At 36.5% G+C, this 16,347-nt stretch overlaps 1 protein-coding gene across 1 annotated transcript in view; it reads right to left on the bottom strand.

The window, feature by feature from the left end:
- The window catches only part of LOC112988495 (solute carrier organic anion transporter family member 4C1), a 33,082-nt gene that overhangs the window by 15,295 nt on the left and 1,440 nt on the right, over nt 1-16,347 (bottom strand). The window contains exons 2-7 of the mRNA XM_026109051.2: nt 11,430-11,693; nt 5,751-5,945; nt 3,136-3,232; nt 2,120-2,241; nt 1,091-1,206; nt 636-780 (exon numbers count right to left, since the gene is read on the bottom strand). Coding sequence (XP_025964836.2) covers nt 636-780; nt 1,091-1,206; nt 2,120-2,241; nt 3,136-3,232; nt 5,751-5,945; nt 11,430-11,693 — 939 coding nt within the window. The remainder of the gene's footprint in view (nt 1-635; nt 781-1,090; nt 1,207-2,119; nt 2,242-3,135; nt 3,233-5,750; nt 5,946-11,429; nt 11,694-16,347) is intronic.

The following is a 16,347-nucleotide window of genomic DNA, read 5'->3' as shown; positions in this document are numbered from 1 at the left end:
TGTTCCCACCTAGTGCAGCTTCTCCATCAGATTTTCATATTTGTTTTTCTAATACTCAACTTTTCAGTCTTTCCTTGTTCCACCTATTCCCATTATCTATCATGCACACACAATAAGTGACAGTGAGCCAACTGCAGAAGCAGTTATACAGTCATTTCAGAATATATGCCCAGTATGCTATTAAATATTAAGCTACTGTAGCACTACAGTGGGATTGAAGTGAAAGGGCAGCTCAACCTCTTACTTGCAGTAAGCAGTGCTTTTTCTTCAGCTGCCTTTTATCTTGTCTCCTTTGGTAGAGACTAGGTCTTAGCACTCCCTCAGCTGATTTTAATTATGAAAAATTAAATGCTACTCAAAAATAAAAAGGGTAGAAACTATGGTTTCAGCAGCACACAGAAGTCTCACTTGACTTTGAATGTTAGTATCAGGTCTACTGAACCTACAAACTGGTAGATTTGCACCCTTGATGCACCAGGGTTTTCTTAGGACAGGTAAGAAAAAAACTTAAGAAACTGCATTTCTGTAGTTTTCATATAAATACCTCCACAAGTGTCTTGGACAAGAAGCACAAGATGCCAATGTTCACTCTACTATATTAACTATTAAGATTTAAAAATTAAAAACCACATTACCTCCTAGAGTTGCTGAAAAACTTGATGTCTGTCCAAACTGATTTTCTATGAACTTGGGTAAAAATGTGGCAAAGCCTGTGGCAACTAAAGCTTCTGAAGAACTTGCTATTATTAAACTCATGAGCACAGGATTCTTCAATAGTATCTACAGGGGGAAAAATTAGCATAACACTCAGGAAATCGTCTCACTGTAAAGTCATATAAACTAGAAGTCACTATATTTGAAAGCAGACCCTTTCATGTTGAACATTAATATGCTTTTCCTGCTTTAAGAATCTTAAGCATCAACTAAATGAAGTAGCACACATTAAAGATTTTCAGCAGACCTGTAAACTATTTTGTCATAGCATGATAAAAAGAACAGCTATTACCTTTCTAATCACTCATGTAAAACCCAAAAATCTCCAATTCTGAGAATACATCAGCTATGCATAGTAAATTCCAGATTTTCTTACCATGAGAGCCATAGGAAAGTCTTTAAAGCTTTTTCCAATGTTCTTGATTTCAACAATTGCCTCACTTCCATCATTATGGGTCTCAGAGATTTTTTCAGCTTGTATTTTTGCTGTGCCTACAGAAGGAAATATTTTTGGACAATGAATATTTTGAACAGTGTTCTTAAACTTTTTAAATACTGAAAAATATCACAAAAGGTTTCCTTTCCTTGGAAAACTAAGCTCAAACATTGTAAATCTTGAATATTTTACTGATACAGATCAATGTAGAGATCAGTAATTTATTCATGTGGAAAGAAGAGTTTGGCTGAAAGCATCATGCTTCCCTCTGAAAGCTTTGGCTGTGAGAAGAGATGTTATCAGGAATATCTTAAAAATACTGAGTGGGCTTCAGGGTAGTCTGAAATTTTTATAGCCCTCCCCATTCTTCCTAGTTCCTTGTTTCACTTTTACTCCTGTTTCTGTCCTGTACTCCTTCCCTGTACTCCATTTCTCCTTCCAGACAAGCAGGATAGGTTCCTTAAAATGCTCTGAGGATATTCCTAAATAGTATCTACCTGAACAAAGTATATTAAAAGTATTCTTTGGAAGACTACTCTGGGACACTGATTCATACTTTACCATCCCACCCAAAAAGGCAATGGAGTCAAAGACAACAATATAAGAGTGATTAAGTCAATGGGAATTCCCAGATTATGATTCTTGATGGGTAACTCAGCAGCTTAAACACAGCCCTAGGAGCTTAGCTGCAAGCATTTTCCAAAAACACTGACCATCAACTTTGTGCTCTACCCATTTCCAGTCCTACCCAGCACCTTTCTTTCAAGGCTCCCCCTCTGCCTTATTTGCCTGTTGTTCTAATGGTAGCATTCTGGAAACAAGGTACTTATTAGCAGACTTTAGCCAAAGACATAGCAAAATGAGAAACAGAACCAGAGAGGAATCAGTCATTCTCAGTCCAGCATTGTATAACCCACAGATATAAACAAGGCTCCCTTCCAAAGTAATCCATTACTGTTAAATATTTACCTGGCAGGTGCTTTGGAAAGCATGAAAAAGGTATTATCATAAGCCAAATTGCAAAAAAGCATGCAAGAAATGCTATCCACCATGCCCCAAGCCAACGTGGGTCATCTTGATCCAGCTTTGTACTGAAAAGATAATTTAGAAGATTAGGTTTAACAGTTATGAACTCAAAAGCAGCAGACATCAGGAAGCTTTGTAACACTAATTGTGCCCAAAAGCTTTTGGATAATGTTATTTTCTTCTCCTTGTTTTCTGCATGCATTCTATTTGTTTCTTTGCTCAAATAGTATTAAGTATACTTATCAGATCTATTACAGTAATATTGCACTCGATCAAATACAGCTTTCACCCCTTATTAATCAAATTCAATCTGATTTAAAGGCTACTCTGATCTTGATTTTAGGATACTGTAGCATTATAGCACTTAAAGCTGTTTTTAAAAGGAATCTTCATAATCAGTGAGCTATATGAAAGTCAATAGTATCTCAGAAGAATGCTATTGCATTGATCTGAAGTCACTAAAATACAGGAAATGCAAGAACAAGTGTAAATCAACTTTAGGTTTAGATATTTTTACAATTCATATTATTTTTTGAAGAGTGAACTGTCACTCAGCTGACAGATTTTCTAGCAAACTCTCCCCAGCAGGAAAGGAGCAGTATCTTACTGCTTATATCCCACCTCAGGGAAACATTTCACACATGGTATCAATAGACTAACAGCTAAAGGAATGACTAATCAAAAGCCTTTGTTCATCAGCTTTAGAATAACTAATATCTCCAAAAGCTAGAACTATTTACACAAAAGAAAAACTTTCAAGGGAGTGACTAGTCACTATATGAAGCATCTGACTTGCCAGAAGCCCTTGTAAAGCAACTTGTTACCAAGTTAAACAAGTTTACAAAAAACATCTGTATTTTCCAAGTAAATATAAGATCCCCTCTCCCATGGGGAGAAGATTTTAATAAGGATTATTAGAAAAAAGAAAATATAAAGCAAAAGACTAAGTGTTATCTTGCCTTTCTGGGATCTGGATATCAATATAAATATTTAGTAGCTGCCCTCCTAAGACATAACCAACAGCAGGGCCCAGCAGTGACATGGCATAGCCAATTCCTAGAAGGGAAAATATGTATGTCAAGCTTCACCATATACTTTCAAAGTTTTATTTTAAAGAATTCATAAATAAACTTAAGACCAAGTAATTTGTAATTCGGCCTGTTCCTTCAGTGTCATTATTTAGCCTACAGTGTGCAGAAAAATCTGTACTTGTGCCAATTTACTTGAAAATTTGCAGCTCCCATTAAAACCTGCCTTTTCTCAGAGGTTCAACACAGTAAAGACACCTCTGACTGCACCTTTATGCATTTTTTTGCCTTTAGCATGCATCTTGTGCCTACAATCATAAGCTATCTTGTGAAAAGTTTCTGAAAACAAGAGCATCAGTTGTTAACAGTACATAAAAGCAATCTTCAAGAACCTAAATATTTAGATTTTTAGTTCAAGTTTTAAGTTGATTTTTAGATCGGTCAGGACCAGAAGCCAGAATTTTGTTAAAGTTGACAGAAATAATATCTGCCACTTGAAGTTTTGTGAAAGTTGTCTCACACACACCAGGGTTCTTAACAGCTCTTGACAAAGTTCTGAGGAAACGAAGCGGCCAACTCCTATGAAAAAGCCCCATTTCCTCCATTCACTATTTTTGCCTTAGTACAAGACTTTCTCAATTCCCCAATAGTTGTTCTGGCCCATCAGCCAGATGTTTGTGGCACATTAGCATAAGCAGTGTCTCTGCAGATAAAGGCTTGCAACGAATAGTAACTAGAGCTAAGTAACTAATGAGGCACCCTTACTTCTGATATTCTATACTTCTTCCCAGGTTGAAGAATCCAGAATTCTTATTTCCAAGGTGCCCGCTTCCTAAATATTCAACATTTCAGTCTCTTTAAACAGCAAAAAGAGACCAGTAAATACCACCTAAATACTAGTAAGTGAAAATAAATATTAAGTTGATGGTAGCCCAGGCTTTCCTCTGTTTTAGAAATACTGACACATTCATAGGACCACTCAGAGTTAGGTTCACATTCACCTTACACAGCTTCAAATTTAGCTTAGAAGGTACTCATACCCTCTTACAGACCACTCAATTTAAATCACCATTTGGAACTGCTTAACTGTCCACTGGCTTTAGTTTTAGATACCTCAGTTCAGCATGAAGATAGTCCCTTTCAGAAGGGAAAGAGCCTACCAGCTTATGAGTTGCAAGCATGTATTCTAAGCTATTTGCAGAAACCTCTGTTTCTTTTGCTGTCTTGCACAGCCCTTCTTGCACCAGGCAAGAAGGCAATACTTCAATTCCTCAATACATTGCATGAAAACTAGAAAAGAGTTATACGCTTAATGTAGCTATCTAACCTCTCATGGTAATTCCCTTCTAGTTTTGTTACATTAGGCAGAAGCAATACACTGTTCTGCTAAATTTGGCAGTAGCCTGAAGACCATACTAGCATCAGTTCTTTGTATTGATCAGTTACGTTTTAAGTCAACACTATTTTCCTGAGTTTGCATGCTGTTTCTAGATCCCTTAATAGAGGAGAACTAGGGCTACCACCATGATTTATTTTGCTAGGGCCAGAAAAGTTTAAGAAATTTCTTTCCAGATAGAGAAACAGCAAAAATGAAAGCAGTCTTTATTATTTAAGATGTAGCACGAGCAACTGGTTTATCTGCTGTTATCAAATAAAGTGGCTTGCCTGGAACTATTAAGCAAGAATTGTATGCAAGCAGGCACAGAACTGAAACCTTAAATTGAAATATTGACTTAGAATCTGAGAAAGAATCCAGGAATCTATGATGCTTTAGTTGCCTACTGCAAGTTATCAATACAATTAACATACTTTTATCAGCACAGGCCATAAAATGGAGAAGTGCTGAATAACTTCATAACCATAGAAAACACATTAAATTAGGCAGCAAAAGTATACATAGCCCAGAGAATGCTGACTGAAGAGATTAAAGACCACAACTAAAAATTAATATTCCATAGCTTTCTAGCAGATCACAATAAAATATACACCCATTCTCCATGTTTCTGGAGAATTTCTTACCCTCAGAAGGAAATACATTTCTAATATTTCCTCCTTAAGTGCCAAATTTATGACTAGAGAACTGCATAGATAATACAATGCACCGCACAGGAATGTCCCTGCACTGAGGGGACAATGTAGCATTAGAAGGGAACTATATAAAACAATTAAAGGATACGGTAAGGTGTGGCCACTGAGCTGATACAGTCACTTTGCTTTCTGCTGTCAGATATTGAAATTTTGCTAGAACAGCTTATTTTGTCATTTACAGACAGATTACACTAATTAGTTGTTCATGTTCAGTTACCAACACAAAACCAGTCAGTAAGTCAGGTGTACAAACCATCCTTTTTGTGCTCAGTTAAATAGCTATTAAAGAGACCAGACACTTCCAGCAGACTGTCAGGTCTATTACTGAACTACTTTATGCGCACAAGTAAACAATGAAGAAAGATTAATTTTGAGGTCACTCCATAAAAACATTTTAATATGCTGTAGTTCATGATCTATATAGGCAATGCATTATAACCATTTCAAAAAGAAGCTACCTATATAAAGGGAAGATTTGTGTTTTGGGACACTGTCATCAATAAAAGCTGTCCCCAAAGTATATAGTGGAGTTCCTCCAACTCCCAGCAACAGCTGGGCCAGGATAAAGACATATAGGTATCTGGAAAGTGAAGACTTCATGCTGGCACTGCAAGTGAAGTTAGCAGAGTTTGTTCCTGAAATTTGACATGTATCTGAAAGACAGAAACAACAAGACTTTAAAATTCAGTTATCCAACTCATCACATTCCAGCTAAGGAAAAAACATGTGCTGAAAACTAAACTACACAGTGTTGATGTTGGTAGGCTCCCATTTTAATCTTCAGCCCTACTATTGATCTGCTATATGACAGGGCCCTGACCTTCTGTGACATAGTATCTTAATATAATATCTTGTACCTTATAATGATTTTGAGGAACACTAACTCTCCATTCTTAAACAAAGGAAGAACATTAATAGTCTGAAGGACAGGAGGAAAATTGGACTGTTGGAGAAGAAAGGGCAGCTTTCAGAGTCCCAGGCAGACAATTCCTTCTCTTATATCTCATTTTGAAAAAAGTGTTTCCCTATTAAAAACAACAAAAAACCTAGCTGTCAGAGCATGCTATTACATCTCCAGAATGAGAAGCTAATGTAAAGTCTCTGCATTTGTCTATAAATAAAAGCAGGAAGCAGAGGTGGAACAGGTTAAGGTTTGCACCTACTCCTGTTATGTTTGGCACTATGAGAGAAGGGAAAGGAGGAAGTGAAGACAGGGAATCTGCTTTCCCTTCTCCTTCCTCTGGGTATCACTGCACTTTTAGTGCAGTCCCAAGAGACAGGACCAAAAGGAAAAAATAAGTATAGTTCTTCCCAAGCTTCTCCACAGAAGAGTGTACAACCTTGAGAAAGAAGATAAATCCATCAGTTTGGTAGGAACAATCCATATGGAAATGGATTTTTTTTTTAAACATTAAAACCACCTTTAGTATCAGATACAGTAGATTCACTACTTTGCCACAAGATTACTATGGGTTTTTTTCCAGCTCCTTTTGCTTAAGTAAAAGGTGTTCTCAAATGTAAACAAAGGGCAAGCTTGCCCATGCTTTGGGCTCACAGGACACAGAGCTTGGCACACAACAGGTATTTGAACAGAAGTTTACACTGAAATTACCAGAAACACATCCATAGATTTTTATTATGCTGTTCTCTGAAAGTGACAGCACAGCACCACAGCTGAAATGTCATGTAGTACACAATAGGTGATGCAGTGCTGTTGTACAGAAACCAGCAACAGGGAGAGATGGGAATACCTCACTTCAAGAGAGGAGTCAATAGCATTTTCCTTCCTTTCCACTTAGCAACAATCTGCATTTTAATGCTACGCTGTGGTCACATTGGGAACATTTTATTAGGAATCACTACTCTGAAGTTATTAGCACATATTTTTCCATTTAATGTTAAATTCATTTTCTTTAGCAATATTCCTCTCTTCTACAGAGAATGATTTTAAGTCTTGCATCAGGTTAACTTCATATTATTTGTATGCACAACATGTAAATTTGACTGTAGAAAGACACCATGTCACACAACACTAATTATTCATTCAACAGCACTGATTGTATAGAACATATCTGCAGTTATGTCAATCTAACAGTTATTAGGCAAATCTAAATCTGCATTTAGCTGATTAGTGTAGTACACAAACACTATCTTTCTCATTAAAGTAGCCACATCAGAAAACCAGTAACACAGAGCAAGAAAATATGCTGAATGAAGTTAAAAGTATAGTTCAGTTTGAGATCTACAAATTGTAATGGCAATCAAATTCTAGAGTTAGAAAACCCCCAATGTTTGTTCATGTCAATCTAATGATTTAAAAAACCTGTGTCATTACATTACTAATTGATTATAGCCTCTCTCCACCAGTCTTCCAGCTCTTCAATTCAGATGCCCTAGAATAATTATCCCAACATTTTGAGGAGAGAAAGTTATCACACTAGTCTGTTTTCAGAACCACATAATCAGGTCTCCAACTACAAAAAAGAAAACCACCAACTTGCACTTTAAGGTTTTAATACAATTACAATTCTGTTATTTCCATCACCTAACAGACTTTTTTAAAAAAACCTCCATCAATATACATGGATTTGCAGATTGGAATGGACTATAGTCCATTTTAAGAAACACTTCAGAAGCAAAGAGGATAAGGTACCAATGAAACTGAGATTAGTTTAAGCCAGCATCAGCTAGAACTGCCATCAAATGATAATTTACTCTCAACCTCAGCCATTATTGCCACCTCTCATCTTGTGCCAGCTCAAGGTTTTGAACAGTTAAGCAGATGGGAGAAGGTTAAATTTAACCCAGATGTATAAAAAAAAAGACATCAACAGTTGACTGTCCTCACAATAAAATTGTGTCAAGTGAAGATCTACATTTTACATTTGTTCAAATGGCCATCTTGTACAAATTGAAAAATGTTCCAATAAGATTTGATATGAAAATTTAAGAGTATGTTGCTTATGACATCACTCCTATTTGATGTTTTAGAGGGTAAAACTGCAATACAGAATGGTTTTATTACAGAACCCACTAGATGGAGCTCCTGTTTAGAGTATAAATGTTAGAGCCAGCTCAGAGGCTGAACACCTCAAGTAACCTAAACAAGTCATAGTAATGAACAGCTGATCACATCTAAGTTACACTTGAGTCTGAAGTCTTTTAGAGAGTTTAGACAAGACATAAGTGCTTGCGGTGGCTAAAAGTGGTAGTCCATTGGTTAGCCACTCTGCTAGAAAGAGTATTCCATTTCTACAGAGTATCATCATTATAATCTGTCCTGTGAATAATTTTGTAGGGTGCCATGCATATAGGCTCAAAAACACATCTTAGGGCAAAAGTAAGTTCTAGGATGACTGTAAGTCTTATACCGGAGGCTAGATGTATTTTGCAATCCAAACGAGGCTTATCAATTCCCAGCAGCTATACTAAATGTTGCTCTGAACTACACTTCAAAGTTGTGCTTTAAGTGAAACTCTCTCTGTATTAATTACATATTTATTCACATAGTTAACAGCTGAACAGAGATAACCAAGTAACCAACTAGAAACCATTCAAAAATAGACAAGGTGGTGGGCTTTAATATAAAACGCTGAGGAGATCTTCATAAAAATAGGATTGCTGAATTAAGTTGCTATTCCAAATAAAAAGTTGACCCCAAATACATAAAAAACTTGGTAAATGACTACTCACCCAAGCAAGCAAGCAGCAAGTTTTTTTTGGTGCAGTGCTATTCAACTCTACAACTAAATGCATAGGGAGGATGCTTCATAAACAGAGCTAGCTGTACCAGATATCCTATAGGATCATGTACTGTGGTTGACTTCACCGTTAAAGGGTGCCATTGCACACCACACAGATCTACATTGAGCCTGCATCGGTCCATGGATTCCCTGCACCAACAAGGGCACACTGTAGTCATTTTTCATTGACAGTGTTCATTTTCAGTCACCTTAAGTCCTTAAACCTGCTCACCACACAGTCACAGCATGAATCTGAATTACACTAGTCAAAACTACAACGTCAGGAATTCAGTCAGCTTATAGTGCCATGGAGAAGAAAGCATGAGTTCCATTTAAAACTTTCCAGTTTCTATACTTCAAAAGTCTGTGGATCATAAGGCCTAATAAGGTATTAAATCCTACAGCATCTTTAATGGCAAAGACATTGTAAGTATTGATGAAAAGAGAAGATTCTTGAGATCTTCCCCCTGCCATCAGTTTTGCTTGATATCAGTTGCAGTAGTTGCCCATCTCCCTCCAAACACCCTCACACTGTCAGCATCTTGTTTCTATACAAAGAAAGTGACAAACAGATTAGATCTTTCTATAGATTCAGTTCAGCTTCCCTTTCACAGTAATAACTTTACTCAAACACTTTCTGGTCAGCTGAGATGTTATTACTTTTAGAGTCAGACACAGTTTATGTACCTACCCCTTCCCCCAAATCACCTACTTAAACTAAGTTCCAGTTGAAAGCTCTACAACTACCTTTCCTGTATCTTTCTTAGATATTCAAAAGGATAGTGGAATATGGCCTCATGCACCACATACTCCTGGCTGTGCCAGGGATATAATGTATTTTTCTTGTTCATGTAAAACAGCATAAATCTGACTACAGGTGTTGTGGCAGAATTGCATTATAATCAAATTATAAGAAATCTCATTTTGGTTCCATAACAAAGCTCAGTAAAACATGTTGATTATGTATGCGGTTACATGAATTCAGCATGTTAATGCAAGTAACCTGATGTTTGTTAAGGTCAAAACCTTACTCCTACCAGCTAAAGAGACATTAGAATTGTCCAAAAATATTACAAATAAATACTTTCAATGAGCTTTGGGTGTAACCAGCTGCTTATCTGTCAACTACTCTTTCTACTGCTTCTGTGAAGTCAGGATCAGACAACTAGCAAAACCCCTACACAGGAAGAATATGATGTGCCAACCAAAGAATCAGTTCTGTTGACTGAATGGCTTTGTGTAGACTTCTTACCTACAGACCAAGAAAATGTGAGAATTTTCACTGTGCTGATGGTGGGAAGCATCATATTGAAACTAGTATTGTAGAGTAATGGGACTGCAATACAGTCAGAAGCAAGTAAGCTTTTGCTTCTCTGCTGTAGGTTAACAAGCAAGCATCTGCTCACAGCCTTCAAACACTGAAGATCTTTTCTGGCCTTGCTCAGTTAAAAGTTCAGTTAACTTCAGCCTCAGATCCTCATTTATTGAATGGGGAGCAATAGCTTATTTAACTAATGGTCCATGTCTGGACAGCACATGGCAGTGTATGATGTGATTAGTACTTGAAATAAATCTGTTTGTAAGTCATCAACAACTGGAAGATTGAGAACCTTTCATCAGATTGCTTAATAGCTACAATTGTTTTAGTGATCACTAATATGCTTAGTCACTGAAGGCATAAACTGTGCTTAAGCATTGCAATAATTAACATGATCCTGAAAGATCAAGCCATCCTACTTTCAAGATATCTGGATGTGTACTTAGAAGCGTGCCACTAAACAGAGATGCAAGTATTTGGCATCAAGCACGTTCTACTTAGCAAAGCCTTGTTTTACAAGGAGAGATAGGTAAGATCTTTTAGGTTCCTCTTTAAAACCTGTGGCTTTCTTTGAACTAAACATTTTAGAGGAACTTAGTGAAACTTGTTAGTGAATTACTCAACATGCCTTTAAAGTAGACAATAGTCCCAAACCCAAGAGAACTACAGTGTGCAATAGCCTTTCAACAAAAAGCCCACAGTAGTTCTAGCAACTTTCCTTGAACATTTATTCTACATCATTGACCTCACTTGCACTCTTAGTCACAAAAAATGCCAGATCATTTTTCACTCAAGGAATTTTGACTGCATTCATAAGTGAAATGCCTTCTGGCTTGCATTGAAATATTTCTCATGAACAAGAGCTGACATTGACACTGAGATCTTTTCTGGAAAATAGTTCAGCATGCAGGGAAAGAGCTCTTGATCTTACAGATTTCAGAATCATCTCATTTTGGTGTTAGAGATACCACCCCATTTTTAAGACTGATAAATATCAACTATGTTGCATCAAATTAACAGGGTTGCACCAACTAGCTACAAGGGGTTTTTTGTTTTCAAAACAAAAATAACCTTACCTTCAAGTTTAGATCCGTAGTGATATTTTCCACTACTGAAGTGTGGTAAGGAAAATACAAGTGAGCCCAATCCTAGCATAAATGCTGAGAAAGCGAGCCACCGTGGTTTGTGTCCTCTTTCTCCAAAGAAAGATATAAACAGTGACAATATACAAAAAGCAATATCATAGCTTGCAGAGATCAAGCCAGTGAGGGAACTGTTCAACTCATAACGCTTTTCAATTGTAGAAATACTGATGTTAATCAGGCCATTCACCACAATACCTAGAAGAAGAAAAAAAATAGTCAAGTAAGATAATTTGATAAAGATGCAAGAGTAAACTTACCATTGTGTGATGGCAGGGTTAAAATGAATACACTTAAAGTGATACATTATAAAGGTATTTATTAGCTATAAAATCCAGGTATATAGTGGATTGATACAGTGCCAACTTAAACCAGCCACACTGCACAGGATCTATTCAATTCTATTCTCTCCTGCAGGCACTAAACATTTAACAATCAAGTATTAAGCTAGCAAAATACCATGCCACAGACTGTTAATGTATTATTAAGGTTTCAGATTCAGCCTGAAGCAGAGAAATTTCTAATAGTACATTACAGTGTCATAAGATACTACGTAACTTAACAGGAAATTAGTCAAGACTACTACTTCAGTAAACATGAGAATGCAAGCTAAGCTGAAGCAAATTACTTAACAAGACATGGCTTTCAAATAGTTATTGTTAGAAAAGGTCATTCTTCCCACCCACTCCCTTCCCCTTAATACCCATCAAGAAGGGACAATACAAGAAGGCTTTTCAACAGGTATGCTTCCCTGTAATAGCAAAAAGTGTAAAGCTATTTAAAAATACTTTTCAACTCTTTAACTGGCAGAAGTTTGTACTGTACTTCAAAATCCTCTGATGCAGACGCATCAGACAAGACCTGGAAAAAAGCCTGTACAAACTGCTTGACTTAGGCAGAATCAAAGACTAACATCAAAAACCAGAGCTCAAAGCAGGCATTAATTGGCTAGTCTCCAGCATATACTTACACACACTGGCCATTTTCACAGAAGTGTTGGATATTAACTTGTATCTCATCCTGCCTCATTTTCTGCTTCAATGTGGGACAAGTAGCTAAGTTCTCAATTTTACTTTAACATTCCCAAAATAGGAGTCTGGTACAAGTGAGATGAATAGCCATACTTCATAACATTCTCAGATAACTTCATTATAGTCTAATTAAACTGTTTCTGTAAAAGAACATAAGCTACGGAGAAGAGTTAGGAAGTCTTGTGGTCACAGCTGTAAATAAGAGTTCTGGAACCTCACAACTGACTCATGAAGAACACTGATGCTAGATTAAGATTGTTTCATAGCATTTTAAAAACTTACATTTTTTCATCCAACTTTTATCAGTGGTGAAATAAAGTTAGTAAGATTGAGAAAACTAGTATCTATGCAACTCTGAATTCAGTAGCAAGACACCTAAGGAAGATGTAGAATTTTGATATAAAGCTATATGTTTTGCATAGGAGAAAGTGATGCCTTTAAAGATAATTTTAGTTGGTGCTATTGTACTGTTATTACCGGAATATTTTAAGAAATGCTTATTCTTCCCTTGTTTTCTTGTTTAGTAATTCACCTCCATCGGTTCAACTACTCAAAGTCTCAGCAATCAAACTTCCTTCTTTCAGGAGACACTTTCTTACTTATCAGGTATAATTAAGACTTTGTCACACATTCAGTAGGACAGGCATGTCAAGTAGGGACTTGTATGGGGACATATGTATACAAGGCCACATGGGGAAAGTTACCTAGTCTCTCTCATGAGACAGGCCCTTCAGTTATCCTCCCCACTGCTAAAATTCACAGAGAAGATTCCATAGTCATGCCAAGACAGACAGCACAGAAGGACAGATGAATACAGACAGCAATGGACTAAACTTCATTTTCAACCAGAATCACATTCTACAGAAGTGAAACCACACAAGGCTGAACTTAAACAGATCTGTTTAGAGTGCTCTACAAAACAGAAATTTTGCTCCAAATCAGTGATCAACCAGCTGTTTTCTTATCAGAGTAATCCCGCCATGAGTAAACACTTCAGATTTCTAGAAGGAAGCAGCTCCTGGTGCATTCAGTTCCTAAACCCCTACCAAGCCCTTTTTATTTAGAATTACAGTTTCACCTATCTGTTAGTCTGACCACCACATTTAAGTTCATATGGGACTAATAAAAGCATTCAGATGTTTCCATTGCCATCATTTAAAACAAAAGAAAGCTGCCAAAGGTATAAAGGAGCAGTGACCAAAGAACAATACTGGCATGAAGGAATGAACAAACAAGTTTTTTCCCCATTTGCACAACACTTCAAACATTAACTAAGGCCTTAGAACATTTATAAGTAGGTGAGCTACTCAAGTTGATTACAGAATTATAACACATTGTCTTTTGCCTGTAGTTTTGTTGTCACCTTTAATTTACATCCCAAAAGTCACAAAACCTTGCAATTTGATTTGATTAGATAATTAGATTTCATTTGTAAAAATTTCAATGTGATAAGTGGCAGGACAATTTCTCAAGTATCATCTAGTAAACAGTCACTAGAGTTTCTTCAGAAAAGATGAAACCTGGTTGATCTTAAGACTATACCATCTGAAAAAACAAATCCTACAAGGACATCTCAACACATAATATTAGTACAGAAATTATGTCCCAGCTATTCTCATCCAATACCTTAGTGTCCTGCCACACATTAGAAAACCAAAAATCCAGATTAAACTTCACTTTCTCTAATGTATTAAAAGAACAATTGTTTTTTCTTCATCTATTTAACAGAACAGGTTTTGAGGTTTTTTTCCTTTTTAAAGCATGGTGGCTCTTGAACAGTGATTTGCAGACACTCAGCTGAGAAACAACCAATAAAGAGCCTTTCTGGTAACCAATCTAATCTGGCTATAAAACGTAGTGTTGTCCAGAGTCTTCTGTCATAATATTTTCTTCAACACTCAATTCATTCACATATTGCCAAAACAACTTGCTAAACTATCTCAAAACCAGGTTTTGTTGCTTTGTTTAATATAAGTATTACTGACATAATATTTAGAATATAAGAAGGGCAGTTAATTCCTTAAGATAGCTACAGTAGCAAACAAAGTAAAAGAACTGCAGCATACTGAATCACTGCATTACAAGATGCAATCATGCATTTATGCAACTCAAGTGCCATATAGAATCAGGTATTAGTCATGTAACCATGTTCTACACAAAGAAGTGTTTTCTATTCTAGAAATACAGGTGAAACCTGTATTTGAAATAGAAAGAAATGAAGAGTTAAGTTTCACTTTAGGTCTTCCAAGAAGTTGAAATACAGGGAAATCAGCTGCTAATGACAGCAATAGCCTCTTTCATAGGGCAGTTAAACAGTAATGTAATGAATTTATTCCTTTAGTTAGACAACTATATATATTCATATAAATATATATACACACAAAATCCACATACATGTACCGGCTCACTGGAAACACATACCTACTGTACTCAATCAGGATTTAAAGTGTCTAGCATGCACATGCCAACTGATAGACATTAATCCACATTAATAATTACTTTATGGTTCTTCAGTGTGTCAGAAATATACTTTCACATAGGTACAACAGCACTGTGGAAAATCATGTAGACATTCTATCTTCTTCAGTGACGGTTTCTGCAACTTGGAGGATAAATCAAACACTTGAACCCCGAACTAGAGTAAAGCAGTAGATAACTTCAAAATCATATTGTTTAGTGTGCTGTTCCGTTATCTGACTCTGAAACAGCAAGACCTAAGTATTTTTTCAAAGTTTTACATATGACACTGAATTTCTTGTGTGCAAGCCACTCTTGTTTCCCTCACTTCCCAAGAAGAGTTGCAATGAGTCTCTAGTGCCAAATTTCCTTTATGATTTAACCAAAAGAAAGATTCAGGGAATCCAGTTAACACATCAAGGCCACAAGATCTGCAACAGCCACATAAGCTTTCAAAAAAGTCTCAGAAACATCTTGACATTAACGTCCTACATCTGAATTAGGTTAGATATGCAAACCTCTGGCATACATCTACACTTAGGTAGCAGAACCAAGACCTGGATGAGCTGCATAAGGAACACCCATAGCTCCCTATAGGGACAGAGATTCTTACAATAGAAAACATTTTTATGATTGGAACCTGTCCATATTACCATTAAGAAATAAAGTTTTAGTGATACTAAAATCATTACTCAACCAAGTAGACAATCAGCACAAACTGGATTTTAACAAATATCGCTATAGCAAGTTTAGAAGGGTTGGAAATACTCAAGAATCTTTGTCCAGTGCAGCATAACCCAAGACTCTTCAGTTTCAAACTCATGACATTGTTCCCTATCTCTGTTCCTAAACTAGGAAACATAAATGCATGACCTAAAGTCTTGTAGAACTCAGCTGCCATTGAAGTCAGTTACGTATGAAAGTCTTCCACCTCTCCCTTTTCCCTATGTTAGGGAAAATAAATTTGAGCTACTGCAAGGTAACTGCAGCAGCAGTCACCTCCTGGTCCTACCAGCTATAGTGTGGCCTTTCAAAGAAAGGCCAGGAACAACAGCTTCTACCCCAAAACTGTATAGACACTTAAGGTTAAAAAAAAAAAACAAAAACAAAAAAAACAAAAAAAAAAAAAACACCACACACACACACACACACCAAAACTTCTGTACTCAGATTCTAAACAGATTGAACTCAGAGTTTGAGTAAACACATGTTAAAGATTCTGGTTCTTTTAAGGATTTTCTAAGCACAGGCAGTAATCTGATCCTTCTGGGTTTTAAGAATTTCTAACTCAGTTCTCCCAAGAACATCTCAATTACCTCAATTTGGTGGCAGGCAGAAAGTCAGCCACCTATATCCCATGTCTT

This window comes from Dromaius novaehollandiae, chromosome W (assembly GCF_036370855.1).
Source record: "Dromaius novaehollandiae isolate bDroNov1 chromosome W, bDroNov1.hap1, whole genome shotgun sequence".
NCBI classification, from domain to species: domain Eukaryota; kingdom Metazoa; phylum Chordata; class Aves; order Casuariiformes; family Dromaiidae; genus Dromaius; species Dromaius novaehollandiae.
This window is presented reverse-complemented; position numbering and strand designations above follow the sequence as displayed.